This window comes from Eptatretus burgeri, chromosome 4, assembly GCF_056783735.1.
Source record: "Eptatretus burgeri isolate ZD-2024b chromosome 4, Ebu_testis_v1, whole genome shotgun sequence".
NCBI classification, from domain to species: Eukaryota; Metazoa; Chordata; class Myxini; order Myxiniformes; family Myxinidae; genus Eptatretus; species Eptatretus burgeri.
The window spans coordinates 82,528,492-82,541,916 of NC_140964.1; the positions used below are offsets into that span (position 1 = coordinate 82,528,492).

A 13,425-nucleotide genomic window follows, 5' to 3' on the forward strand; every position below is an offset into this window, starting at 1 on the left:
GAAAGAGAAATGGAACAAAAAAAAAGGAAGAGGGAGAGTGAAGAACACAATAACCTGGAAAGGAAGAGGCGGGCATGGGTATCGTGAGCAAGGGATTGCACAGACCACCACTTGTGACTATGGCTTAGAAAACTGGATCACCCTCCTACCTCCCCAACCTGATAAGGTGGTGAACAGCCATCTTGAAGTCCAGAAAGGGAAGAATGAGGTTGAACAGATTGAGGAAATTGATTCTGCAGGTGAAAAAAAAAGAGGAACAACTGAGTGGAGGTGAGCAATAACCAGAGATTTTGTGAGTTTCCCCAGAAGAGTGACTGGTAGACCACGGTACTGATTTATTTGGAAATGTCTGGAATTGTAGTTTATATTTATATCAGGTCATTAATTTGCTTACCCACTCTTGCTCTTGCCACCCCCAATAGCTGCCCCTCTTACTTTCTGCTGTTATTTCTATTTCCCCACCAGCTTCACCTTTTACTCTTACCCCCCCCCCCAACTCCTTGTTGTTCCTCCTACCACCACACTCCCCTCTGATAAAATTGCCTTGGGCTGATATTGTCAAAAAAGCTTCTCAAGCCTTGAGGCTGACTCACTTTGCAGGTAGAAGCTGCCACTGCATTTGGCAGTAAGCGGTTGTCGTTCAGACTGCAATTAAAGCAGAAGTGCACTGTACCTTTAATATTGTTACGGATCTGGAAACCATTTGCATTCAACATACGGATGTCCCAAAAGTCAGTTATGTCGTTAAGTATGTGTGTAGTGAGATCCCCTTCCTTTTGTCTAGTGGGAGAATCAAAGGCGTGTGTTGTGATTTATTTTAGTTAGGTTATTACACCTAATAAACCATCCCATCTGCATGACCGTATCGGCCCATCATGCTCCATCACCATCCGCTGGCTGCTCGTACCTTGACTTGCCGAGAGGGGGTCTCGCGGTTCCAGTTCTCGGCTCCCACGAATGTTGTAACTCTTGTACGATGACCTTCGCGGCGCTGACACTGTTACTCGTCGAGAGCGAAGCCACGTGGAGGAGTAACTGGGGTCTCCTGGCAGGGGCCGAGACCCCGCCCGGAAAGGTGGGCCGGAGGACCCTGTCCAATCAGAGGCGGACAGCGAGGTGCGTTTTCACCAAGGGCCCCTCCCCATGGAGAGAGGCCAAGAAAATCTCTGAGATTCTGTAAAAAAAGGGGTCCGGTCGAGTTTGCTTTCACAGTGGCTGTAACGGGTCGAGTTTGCTTTCACGGTGGCTGTGAGCAGTCAGTTTTGTTTCACGGTGGCTGTACGGGGTTCTGGAGTTTCACGGTGGCTGCTACGAGGAGTCTTGAGGAAGGACAGAGCGACCCTGACCTCCCTCCGTGGACCCCGATTGTTCACCACCCAAGCTCCGCCACGAATCACGAGTCCCTACGTGTGACTGGGGACCGGACCAATAACCTTTGTCAGGTGCCGCATCACGGAGCACACCCTTCCTCCGATGGTCAGGTACACCACCGAGCTCTGACTCCCAGCTTGTCTCTCTCCACGGCTGCAAGGGTCCAATAAAGACTCTGGGTTTCTTTTCAGTGTGTGTGTGTGTGTGTGTGTGTGTGTGTGTGTGTGTGTGTGTGTGTGTGTGTGTGTGTGTGTGTGCGTGCGGGCCCGTCTTGTAAGTAGATCTGAATAAGTGTTTTTGCTAATTGTAAATATTCCTTCTTGCATATTCGCGTTAAGTCTTGCTTTGTGTCTTCATTTACTGTAAATAAAAATTGTTAGAAATGTTTCCAGTTCGTTTCCGTTCTTTCTTGAATTGGTCCAGCATGGTTCGGATCTGAGTTAAGGTGGGGTTTTATCCCCGATAATATGTTCATTTCAGCTGGCACGGCTTTGGTAGTTTCCGCTCGGCTGCACCTGAACCGGAGTTGGTAGTCGGTAGTTGGAACTCTACCGCAGTCGGTAGAGTGACCCGGTTCGAGCAAGACGTGCCGAGGGCGTGGTTTCCCCGGTAGTCGAAATGGTGTAGTTAATTAGGTAAATTGATTATAGACAAATAGACCCTACGCTACGCGGTTGAGATATTGGTGTCCACGGTCGGTTAGACGACCCGCCGGCTCGCGGAGTTATCCGAGCGACGGCCTACAATTCCGGGGAGTTTGGTGGGAGACGACGCAAGCTTTCCCCACCGAGTAGTCGTTCTCGCCACCGACCCCCGGCCCACAACAATATCTTCCTTTCCCAGCTACAATTAAGAAACCACATGAACTATATATGACAATGGATGCTAAAACTGGGTTGATGGTGACAGGCATCCCCTGTTGGTTGAGAATGTGGCAGCAATTGCTGGTGTGGCACATGGATTCTTGGCTCGAACAATTAAGAGGTGACACTTGGATGTAATCATAGTCTACAGGAGCTAAATGGGGAGATTGTAACCAAGTGTGGATGCAAGTCCTCTCATAATACCCAATGTTCGGACTGCTGGCAGATGTGATTCACTCACAAACTGTTGCCAAGGTTGAAGCAGTTATGGAGGATCAACTATGGTAAGGTCACCGAAATATCCACAGAACTCTGAATTACTGAATGCAATGTTTTTAATCATCATCCATAAACACATGGACACATCCAAGATGTCAGCAAGATGCATGTAACACTCGTCTCTGTGAAGGCTTTTGTCAATCTCGGAAAGAAAACAAACAATGGATTTTATCAATAAAAGTTGATGAATATGTTTAACAGCGTGGGAGGGAAATCAAGGTGTGACTGATGTTTGAGCATTAACCTTCCATCTTTTTTGCTCCGACAAAGGGCCAACTCTTAAAATGTCACTGTACTTCGTTTCTCAGCAGGATAGGTTCCCCAAAGTCTCAGCACTAACGGCTGGCATGACGTCGTGAGCTTCTCCAAATGTTCAACACGGATCCAACCAACTTCACTCCTTGTCTGGTAACTGATGACAAAATATGGCTGGGGGCCTGGGATCCCAAAACCACAAAGCTGAAATTGGGATGCAAAGGGATCCTGAAGATTTGATTCTGCCCTCCAAAAATGCAATCACAAATTAATACCTGTGCTCAGGAGTAGCGTAAACTGGATCACCCTTCGACCTCACCCCCCCCCCCCCCGCCACTCCAACTCAGCTGTGGCTGGCAGAGCAATCTGACATCTTCGTCTTACTTGGCATAGGAACTTGAACGAACCATGTCAAATTGAGTATGTGCTGACAAGGACTGTTATATTAAAAAAAATAAAAATTTGGAGTGACTTGAACTTTGAAAGGAAGATAATTTCGCATAAAAAAGTTTCAAAACTTCCAGAATTAAATGACAGGACTGGCTTGAAAGTCAATCGCTTTGGTAGCTATCTAGCCTGAGTTTGAATCCCAACCCAGCTATAAACACAGGCAGGGTGATTCATCAATGTGTGTGCCATCTCTCAGATGGATGTTAAAAGGTCAGTCCAATTGTTCATCTCTCCCGGTACAGCAGATTAACAACTTGTTCAATATTAACAGGTGCATGCAACGGTATTGAGGATATAATACCCTAACTCGCTATCCCCTCTCCACTAACATCCCAAGATGTACATAATTTGCTCTTTTGAACTTGTTTTTTCCCACAATGTGCCATCCTCAATCCTAGCCCTCCACCCTTCCTGAGTTCCAACCCCACAACAATAAAATTAAAATATCACATAAACCCGATTCATTGATATTCAATTATCTTTTTACACTCAACTTTGAAAAAGTGATTTGGTCTCTCGTGCAATGTGATGCTTGAAGTGTCACATCTGCATGGCACAGGTTGGGGTCATCTATTCACAGACTCTGTACAAGTGCCGCCATCAGAGTTTGAGATGGATTTGTTTACATGTAGTCCATGCTGGTCGGAGGAATGTGGAGGACACAGAGGCTTGCGGAACTTGCTCTGAATCCAAACCCGGTACATGGTAACTTGACGTCTACGGTTAACCTGCAGCCTGCGGTCAACCAGGTGCTGCTCTTGGACTAGGCCAGCCTGGGAAAACATGTTGGCCGCTTCATCTGCTCCACCAAAATGGAATGCGAGGAGAATGGCAGAGCATCGTGAAAATGGCCATTACAACAAAAAGGATCACAATTGAGCAACCGGGAACATTACTGTCAAGAGGTGAAAAGTCATATGTTATGTCCACAAAATAAACACCGTGCAAGGAAGTCCATTCATACCTGGTAAGAAAAAGTACACTCGTGTACCATCCCCACGTGCATAAAAATTATCCGCAATGCAACGGCCTGCAAACACAGACGGCCAGCTCGAAACTCGCATGTGTGTGAAAGCAATGCAAGTTACAAAATTAAAAACAAATTCCTCATTCATTTCCTGTTTGCAGACAAAAGCATGTTAAACAAAATCCTCCACAAAAAGAGAATTAAAAAAAATACAGTCATCCAAGCCTCAGATGGGAGAACAATAACATCAAGGAGAGACAGGGGATGAAAATTAGCAAGCAATGGATTCCAACCTGAAATCCCAGCAATCTCAGATGGGAGTTACAAACAAGCCACCTCCTCCCTGTCCCCCACTCCCCCCCCCCATCAAAATGCTTTTTATTGACAGGAAAATGTTTTTTTTCACAAGATAGTCCATCCAATGGGACCATACTCTGTGCAGAGTGTTGGTGCTGCCGAAGCAGTCTCCTTGACTATTGGACACAATCCTGGATGGGTCGCCACTCCGACACAGGATACCGGCAAGCTGGCACTCATTTTGCCAACCTCAGAAGGATGACAGACAGAGTCAACCCCACCTGGGATTAATTCAACAGCCGAGTGGGATCTGAACTCAGGACCCGAGGATCCCAAGCCCACAACCCTAACCATTAAGCCATCACCAGGCGTACAAGATAGTCTGTACAGTATTATGAAAATTTCATGACACAAACATGCGTACAAGACAAGTCGATGATGAACAAAGGCCAGAATGGTCTCATTTGCCTCTTGAGGACGTGTGTGGTCCAACCAAACCCCATTTCCCTACCTGGAGAGCTCAAACCTCACAATCCCCAACCCTCTCTTCGATCAACCCTGCTCTCCTCTTCCTAGAAGGGTGTGTTCAGGCCCAGGTTCTCGGTTCCGGATTTGGATCTTCACCAAAATCGAATCATTCTTCCTTCTTAGATACCTAACCTGCCCACCAAGTTTTGTCCGAATCAATCCACAACTTTTTCAGATATCATGCTATATATCGTTTTAGTGCCATCATTCAATTATGAAAAATCACTTGAAAAATTCTCAGATCTGTATCCGGATTCGGGTCTTCACCAAAATCGAACCAATTCTTCCTTGTTACATACCCAACCTGCCTACCAGGTTTCGTCCCAACCCGTCCACTTTTTGAGATATCGTGCAATATATTGTTTTAGCCTGATCATTCAATGGTCAAAAATCACGTTAAAAATTCTCGGATCTGGATCCAGATTCGGATCTTCACCAAAATCTAATCATTTCGTCCTTGTCGTATACCCAAGCTCTCCAACAAAATTTGGCTGAATCCATCCACAAACTTTTTGAGATATTTTGTTCACCAACAAACAGACAGGGGTGAAAACATAACCTCCGTCCATTTTCGGTGGGTGGAGGTAATTATGTATCAGTTAGAGCCTAATAAAGTGATATCAAATTGATAAAGTCATTTTGACGGAACATTAACACAAATTAATCAAAAACTGGATGGGGAAAGTCGAATTGCCCACCTTACATAGCAGATGTGATCCCATATACCACTTCCTTCGCTCTGGTCCCTTTGAGTCAACAAGGGAATATACAAGAAGACGTCGTGCAGAGCACGATACTTGCAAAATCCATAACACAAATTTGACCTCAAGAATAACAGCCGGTTGAATTCAATGACCAAATATGCAACTCCTCTTCAAATTTCAAGTCAATCGGATGAAAATTGACAATTTTAGAAATTCAGTCTATGTTTGGCGAATGTGGACTTCAAAAATAATTGGTGGTTGAATTCAGTTTCCTAATATGCAGATCCTCTTCACATTTCAAGTCAATCAGATGAAAATTGAGGATTTTAGAAATACCACCTTAGTTGTTGACCTTGGGCCTAAGTTGACCTTTTGGTCGAAGTTGACCTCAAAAATAATTGGCGAGTTGAATTCAGTGACTTGAAATAAAAATCCTCTTCAAATTTCAAGTCAATCGGAGGAAAATTTAGGAATTTATAAATACCACCTTGGTTGACCTTTGGCCTATATTGACCTTTTGACCTCAAAAACAATAGGCTTCTTCCTTATGACAAAGTTTACCATGTGGTGAAGTTTTGTGAAGATCAGTTTAAAATTGTGACCTGCAGGTGATAAACAGACAGACAGAATAACAAAATCGACTAATATACTTGGAAAATCTTCGATTTTGCAAGTAATAATACGAGCTTAATAAATAAATAAATGTATTGTATGTTTTTTTTTGTGGGCCCCCTGGAGTTTGGGCCCTGGACAAATGTACCATTGGTCCTTCCCTAAATCCGGCCCTGAGTGGGAGTGGGGAGGGATATCTAGTTTAATGCAAAATATTTGGCAGGTCATTTGGTATTCTGATTCCAAATTCAAATGATGTGGCTCTGGCTCCTCTAAACATGATTTGGTCTTTGAGACAAATAAATTCTGCACAAAATGATGAGCAGAGACAAACAAAAAAAAATGAAGAAAAGAGGAACAAATATGATCAAAGACCTCCGACTCGTCATTGCATCCACACAACCATAAATAATTAAAACTCACCCTTCTTGAAGCGGAGCTGCGCCATGTCATAGCGACCATAGTCACGAAACAGCAACAAGCCACCTGGTCTGAGCAGCCGGGTGAGGCGTTTCACAGCCGCCAAGACTCTAGTATGGCAAAAAAACAAAACAAACATCAATAAACAGTCATCCTCCTGTGGGATGAGCATCATGCGGCACTTAACCTGTTTGTGAAAATGGACAAACTATTCTCGATCGATTTGTACATCGCCGGTGCAGTAATTTCATAATACTGTATCTCCTTGCATTATACAACATTTATTCAGAAACCGTATTGGACAAAACAGTGAAAGCTGGAAGTATCCTTTCTGACAAAACCACATATAACTATCAAAATTGACAAATTAAACCTCGTCATGGTTAGGTCATTCATCTACAATGGGAGATACTTCAACATCCTCATTTAGCGAATATGTGGTGCTCAGAGTCAGCACACTGAAACTGCTTTTTCTTTCATATGCAGAATATGTTTATGGGTAGCATAGTTTGTTGGGGGTGTGCTGCTATGCCGCTGAGAATTTAAGCATGATGACTCCTGTAAGCAAGAAGAGGAATTTAAAATTTGTTCATGGTGCCACGATAGCTTGCCTACTCTTCATGAAGGACACCGTGGAATCTTTAACGTCCATAAACTAAGACTGGTAGACTGGACGCCCGCTTAACCACCATCCGAGGGAGGGCACACACATTGATGATCACCTTGACTGTGAAACACCGGGATGCCAGTTTATAGTTGGGTCGAGATTTTGACCTAGATAAGACAGCTGAGGTGAGTGTGCGTACCTGTAAGCTATCCTTTCAACCCCACTGTATCTCCAAACATGAGAGAGAATCACCCTGTGAGAGGAATTTATTGTATTGAAGTGTCTTGTTTCATTTAAGGCACCAGTGAGTACATTTGGATCTCAAGTTCGACGAGTCAAATCAATTACTGCACAGTGAAAGCCAAAACAGAGTATTATTTCACTCGTGTCCAGCGTCTGAATGCACCAATCATTCGGCATGGTCCCATTAAATTTGTGTTTTAACCGGAGCTCAATGGGATCATGTGCCAATATCTGTGCCTGGAATAGACATGGAGGATGATTTGACGTCTGCGAACACAATGAATGATTCTTTTATTTCTGTTTCTTTTGATCTACAACCTCTTGATTTGACTTTATTCCAACGTACCTTCCAGCTCTGAAATCATATCCAACTGTAAACCCATGGGAAGTAAAAAAAAAAAAAAACTTTGGCAATGATTTGACATCAAAACTTCTGGTGGGCCTGACGGTCTATCTGTGCGCATTACCCCAAATTCTCTGTTGAGCGAGCAACACCGAGCAACTCATTTAACTCCTCTTTTCAACAAAAAAAATGTCTCAGACGTCTAGAAACATGCCATACTTGTCCCGATAACCAAAGTAAACCCTCCCTCTTTGGAAAAGTTAAGACCAATATCCCTTACAGATCATTTTGCTAAGACAGCTGAAGCATTCATTACAAAATGGCTGCTTCATGATATGATATTGTTGTGAATCTGGAAGCCATGAGCATTCAACATACAGGTCCTATAGAACAGTTATATCGGTAAGTATGTGTTTTTAGTAAGGGTCCCCGTCCCTCGTCTAATGGGTGAATAAATGTACATGCGCTGTGAGTTATTTTGAGAGCTAGGGTTTTTACATCACTCACAACTACTACATCTCCAACTACAACAACAACGCCATCTTCGCTCTCACAGCGACAACCCTCTGCTCCCGGCATGCTCCGCGCGCTCGCTGGAATGCGGGTGTGTTCGGAATTCGTTCAGGGATGGAATTCCATTCCCAAATATGGTCATGAACTGATTCGCTTGGCTGTGCGCCAAATAAGGGAATGCGCCGTGTCCAACCCACTGAGAACGGGCCACAATGAGCGGACTGAATTCCATTCCCAAATATGGTCATGAACCGGTTCGCTTGGCGGCGCGCCCGAGAGCGGGCCACGCCTGAGCAGACCGCGCCCAAGAGCGATAAAAAGGAATGGAGAGCAAAGGTTCGGGAGAATCTGCTCGAGCGTGAGGATCCGCTCGAGCGAGAGAGGAGGAATTCGTGCCCGTTCAAAACGCATCGCTCGAGGCTGGGCGAAAGGTATCTCGGTGCTGGAGTGCTCTGGTTCCCGGGTCATCTCGTCTTGTGGCTGGCATGGTCTGCGTCTGTCTGCCCAAGTTCTTTCTTGGCCAACTGGTGCTCCGGGAAGGTGCGGACGTCGAGCCACGCGGCGCGGCCAGGTAGCCTGCGACTTTCTCGTCCTTCAGCTCGACTTCCCTCCGAGCTGAAGGGAAAATAAAGACCATTTTGGGTCCTTTTCTTTGGGTGTGCGTCCGTGTGGGCCCGTCTGTAAGTAGGAATTGTTTAAGTGCACTTTGCTGTACATACTTGCTTCTCTATTAGTCAGGATAACTCTGCTTGTTGCGTGCTCCCCCCTTTCCCCCATTATAAATAAATACATTTGTTAAATGTATCAGTTCGTTGCTGTGTTTCTTCCATTGGCTTAGCATGGCGCGTGTTGGTGAATTATAAAGGCTGTTGCGGCTGTAAATGTACATTTGGACCGACGGAACTTTGGCAACCATCCGCTCGGGTTGCACACGGGTCGGGCACGCTAACGGCTCGACTCGTACGAGTGTCGTCGAGGGTGTGAATACTCGGTAACTCGCCACGTGGATCTCTCGGTATTTTGAAGATTGGCAAATAACCCTGTACCACGTGGTGGAATTATTGACGATTCACGGTCCGATAAGGGACCCGTACCTGTCGGAGTTTTCCGAAAGGTACGATCTAGATTCCGCGTGTTCGGTAGAGTCGACCCTACCGCCCCACCTTGTGGTCGTGCTCGCAGCCGATACCCCGGTCAACAACAATATCACTCCAAAACTTGACATGCATCAGTTTGGGAAAAGTAAATATTTTTCCGTGACGCAATACCTCATTAACATTTTACATCATATAGGCTTTAAGGCCAATAAGGCCAAATAATTTTCCTTTGTCATTTTTAACAGACTTCATAAAAGCTTTTCAACAAATCGATCGCACAGTCACGATTGTAAAGATGATCGATCTCGGTGTACGTCCCGCTAGTATTCCCTGGATCTGTGATTTGTTGTTCTCCCATCAGCAGTGTGTGTATGCTATCAGGCTAATCACTCTGATTGAGCATCACTCAATGGAAGAGTGCCACAAGGAACACGCTTGGGACTCATCATTTTTTTTTAGCAATGATCAATGACACACTGGCATCAGAGGAACTGTATACATTCAAGTACATAGATGACTTAACACTGGTTCAATGTCATCAATCATACAGGCTTTCAAATATACAATTAGCAGTGAATAATCTTTTGAAATCTTCTCAAAGCAAGAGCATGAGACCAAACCGGGGAAAAATGTCAAAATCGAGATTGCATTTATGCGAGATCCTCCAAATGAACCAATTGTGCAGATTGGAAACCATGAGCCAGACAATGTATGCACAGCGAAAGTTTTAAGTGTTTACATTCAAAATGATTTAAAGTTGGAAGCTCATTTGGAAAATATCGAAAAGCATGCTAATCGTAAACTCCACGTTATGTCTCTCAAGACGTCATGGTTTACCGCCCAAAGACTTGCTAATTATTTTTATAAATAATATTCGGTCCCTTACCGAATTTGCAGCACCTGGCTGAAGCGGAGAAATTTACAAAACAAACATTTCCACGTTGAAAGTGTTCAAAAACATCCTACATATTGTCAGGGTCCAAATATACAATGCACCAACAAATAATGTCTCACTACTCACTCCATCGTCTGAAAGAATACAGATCACTTTGCATTGCATTCTTGGAAAAAAAGCAAAACAGAAAAAAAAAACTACCGATCAATTTGTACAATTTTTCATGCCTCCGCTGATGAAGTTGCCAGTGGCATTATGTTTTCGGGTTGTCCGTTCATCCGTACCTCTGTCCATGGTAATTTTCTCTGTTTTCTCTGCAACTGCTTATCCAAGTGGCACAAAATTTTCACCATAGGTGTGACTACTCACTTGGAATGTTTTAATGATAATTATGATGTCATAGGTCACGTTATGTCGCATCCATGTTGGAAAAAAAAAAGAAAAACTTTGGACCACTATCTCTGAAACCGCCACATGGCGAAAAAAATCGAAAAAAAAAATCGAAGATTATTCAAGTATATTCGTCAGTTGATTTTGTCATTCTGTCTGTCTGTTTGTTTGTTTGTTTGTCGCCTACAGGTCATGATTCTAAACCGATCGTCATGAAACTTTACCAAGTTGGAGAAGAGAGTCTCAACTGAGAAGCCTATTGATTTTGAGGTCACAGGTCAAATTTCTGAAATCGTCATTTTTCATCCGATTGACTTTAAATTGGAACAAGATTTGCATTTTGCATCACTGAATTGGGGAACAAACTATTTTTGAGGTTCAGAAGGTCAAAGGTCAACTCAAGATCAAACTTCTAAAATCACCAAATTTTATTTGAAAATTTCACAATTTTCATCTGATTGACTTGAAAATTAGACAGCAATTGCATGGTACAATCCTGAATTGGGAAACCAACTATTTTTGAGATCAAAAGGTCAAAGGTCAAATCATGGTCAAGCTTCTAAAATAATCAATTTAAATCTGAAAAATAATCAATTTTCATCCGATTGACCTGAACTTTGATTAAGATTGTGAATTTTAATCTTAATAAAATGGAGAATTTGATGTATTCAAGGCAACCTTTGGAGAGGGGGAAGGGGGGGGTGGATTTTGCAAATATCGTGCTCTGCATGACGTCTCTTTCTTGTTACTTGCAAAATCGAAGATTTTTCAAGTATATTGGTTCGTCGGTTTTGTTATTCTGTCTGTCTGTCTGTCTGTCACCCACAGGTCACAATTTTAAACCGATCTTCACTACATGACAGAGTTTGTCACAAGGAAGAAGCCTATTGTTTTTGAGGTCAAAAGGTCAACATCAGCCAAAGGTCAACAACTAAGGTGGTATTTCTAAAATCCTCAATTTTCATCCAATTCAATTGAAATTTGGAGAGGATTTATATTTCAGGTCACTGAATTCAACGAGCCAATTATTTTTGAGGTAAACATAGACCAAAAGGTCAATAAAGGCCGAATTTCAAAAAATTGTCAATTTTCATCCCATCGACTTGAAATTTATATATGTCCCATTGACATACATATATATATATATATATATATATATATATATATATATATATATATACACATATATATATATATATATATATATATACACATATATATATATATATATATATATATACACATATATATATATATATATATATATACACATATATATATATATATATACACATATATATATATATATATATATATATATATATATATATATATATATATATATATATATATATATATATATATATATTTTATTTTTTTTTGTTGTTGTGGTTGAGGAAATTCGCAAACCACCATTCAGGTCCCGTAGGTGAGATATCTCTGTAAGTACATGTGTAGTTAGCCCCAAACCCGTTGTTTAGAGGGAATAAATGGGATTCATTCGGGCTGCGACCCTTTAAGATAGCCGTTTTTCTGTTCTATCTTTATTTTGAACCAACCACGTCTCAACCTCCATCACACAACAACCACCGACCGCAACGCCGCTTCACAACAACAACGCCAACAGCCACGGCCTTTACCTTCACAACTCGCTCTCGAAACCATCGCATTACCGCCATTCCAAGCGTCGCCATGGCCATCATCGCCACAATAAACCCTCCACCACCTTCACCTCTCCTCCTTCTGCCGCCATTCCCGCGCCGCTTGTGAACGCCGAGCGTCAGGCTGTCCTGGCCTCGTGCGGGGCGCGCGCCGAGCAGCGGGTGCAAAAAGCGGCCTTTCCGAGGGGAAGTCGGATCAGGAATGATTCACGCCCACTTCCGATCCCTCCAATCATTAAGCGCGGGGCGATTTGGCCCCGCCTCCAGGCGCGTCGGAGTAGAATCGATATATGCAGATTCGCGGATCAGGAATGATTCACGCCCACTTTTCCTCCGTCCAATGGGCGAGCGTGGCTCCGCCCCCGAGCCCATCCTGATCCGAAAATCTGCATATGGCTTCTCCTGTCGCACTATAAAGCGCCGAGCGCGGGGCGAATTGAGTGAGTAGAGAGTTTCTGTTTCGGGCTCGGGCGAGTTGTGGCGGCGGCGAAGTGTGGCAGCAGCAGTCAAGACGGGTCTGGAGGAGAGTCGGTCTGTCGGGGTTCGGAGTCTGTCGGGGAGCTGCAGAGAGGAGAAGCCGGGAACGCGGTCGAGGGCGCAGTGGAGTCGCTCGTTGCGGGACCCAAGCAAGCCAGCTATCCTCTTTCCCCAGAGCATCAACAACCCCCCCCCTGTTTCCCCCCCGCGCTGAGATAGTGTGAAAAGGGGGGCCCCGTTCCCACTCCATTCCAGGCAGTGCCAGCGAAGCCCGCGGAGGAGCGCGGAGTCGGGGCACCGCCGCCATTTTGCGGCTCATCACAAGACGGGTAGGCTTCACGCGGTCTCGGCCCCAGGCCCGTCTGCCCCCTTGTTGGAGAGGGTGGCCCCTTTTCTTTTGCTTTTGAGTATATGTGTTGTCGGCGCCGTCTGTAAAGTAAAACTGTGTAAGTG

General features: G+C 44.1%; 1 protein-coding gene across 3 annotated transcripts in view; it reads right to left on the minus strand.

Moving 5' to 3' along the window:
* Positions 1-59: 59 nt before the first annotated feature.
* LOC147028535 (tRNA N(3)-cytidine methyltransferase METTL2-like) overlaps positions 60-13,425 on the minus strand; it is a 120,613-nt gene continuing 107,247 nt past the window's right edge. For 2 of the 3 annotated variants that reach the window (XM_085879027.1, XM_085879025.1), the window contains 3 exons: positions 6,750-6,856; positions 4,183-4,248; positions 2,552-4,017 (listed from right to left, as the gene is read on the minus strand). In XM_085879027.1, the coding sequence (XP_085735153.1) occupies positions 3,785-4,017; positions 4,183-4,248; positions 6,750-6,856 (406 nt within the window). In that variant the 3' untranslated portion in view covers positions 2,552-3,784. Of the gene's footprint in view, positions 234-2,551; positions 4,018-4,182; positions 4,249-6,749; positions 6,857-13,425 lie in introns of those variants that run through there. The other variant, XM_085879028.1, reaches the window with a different exon arrangement.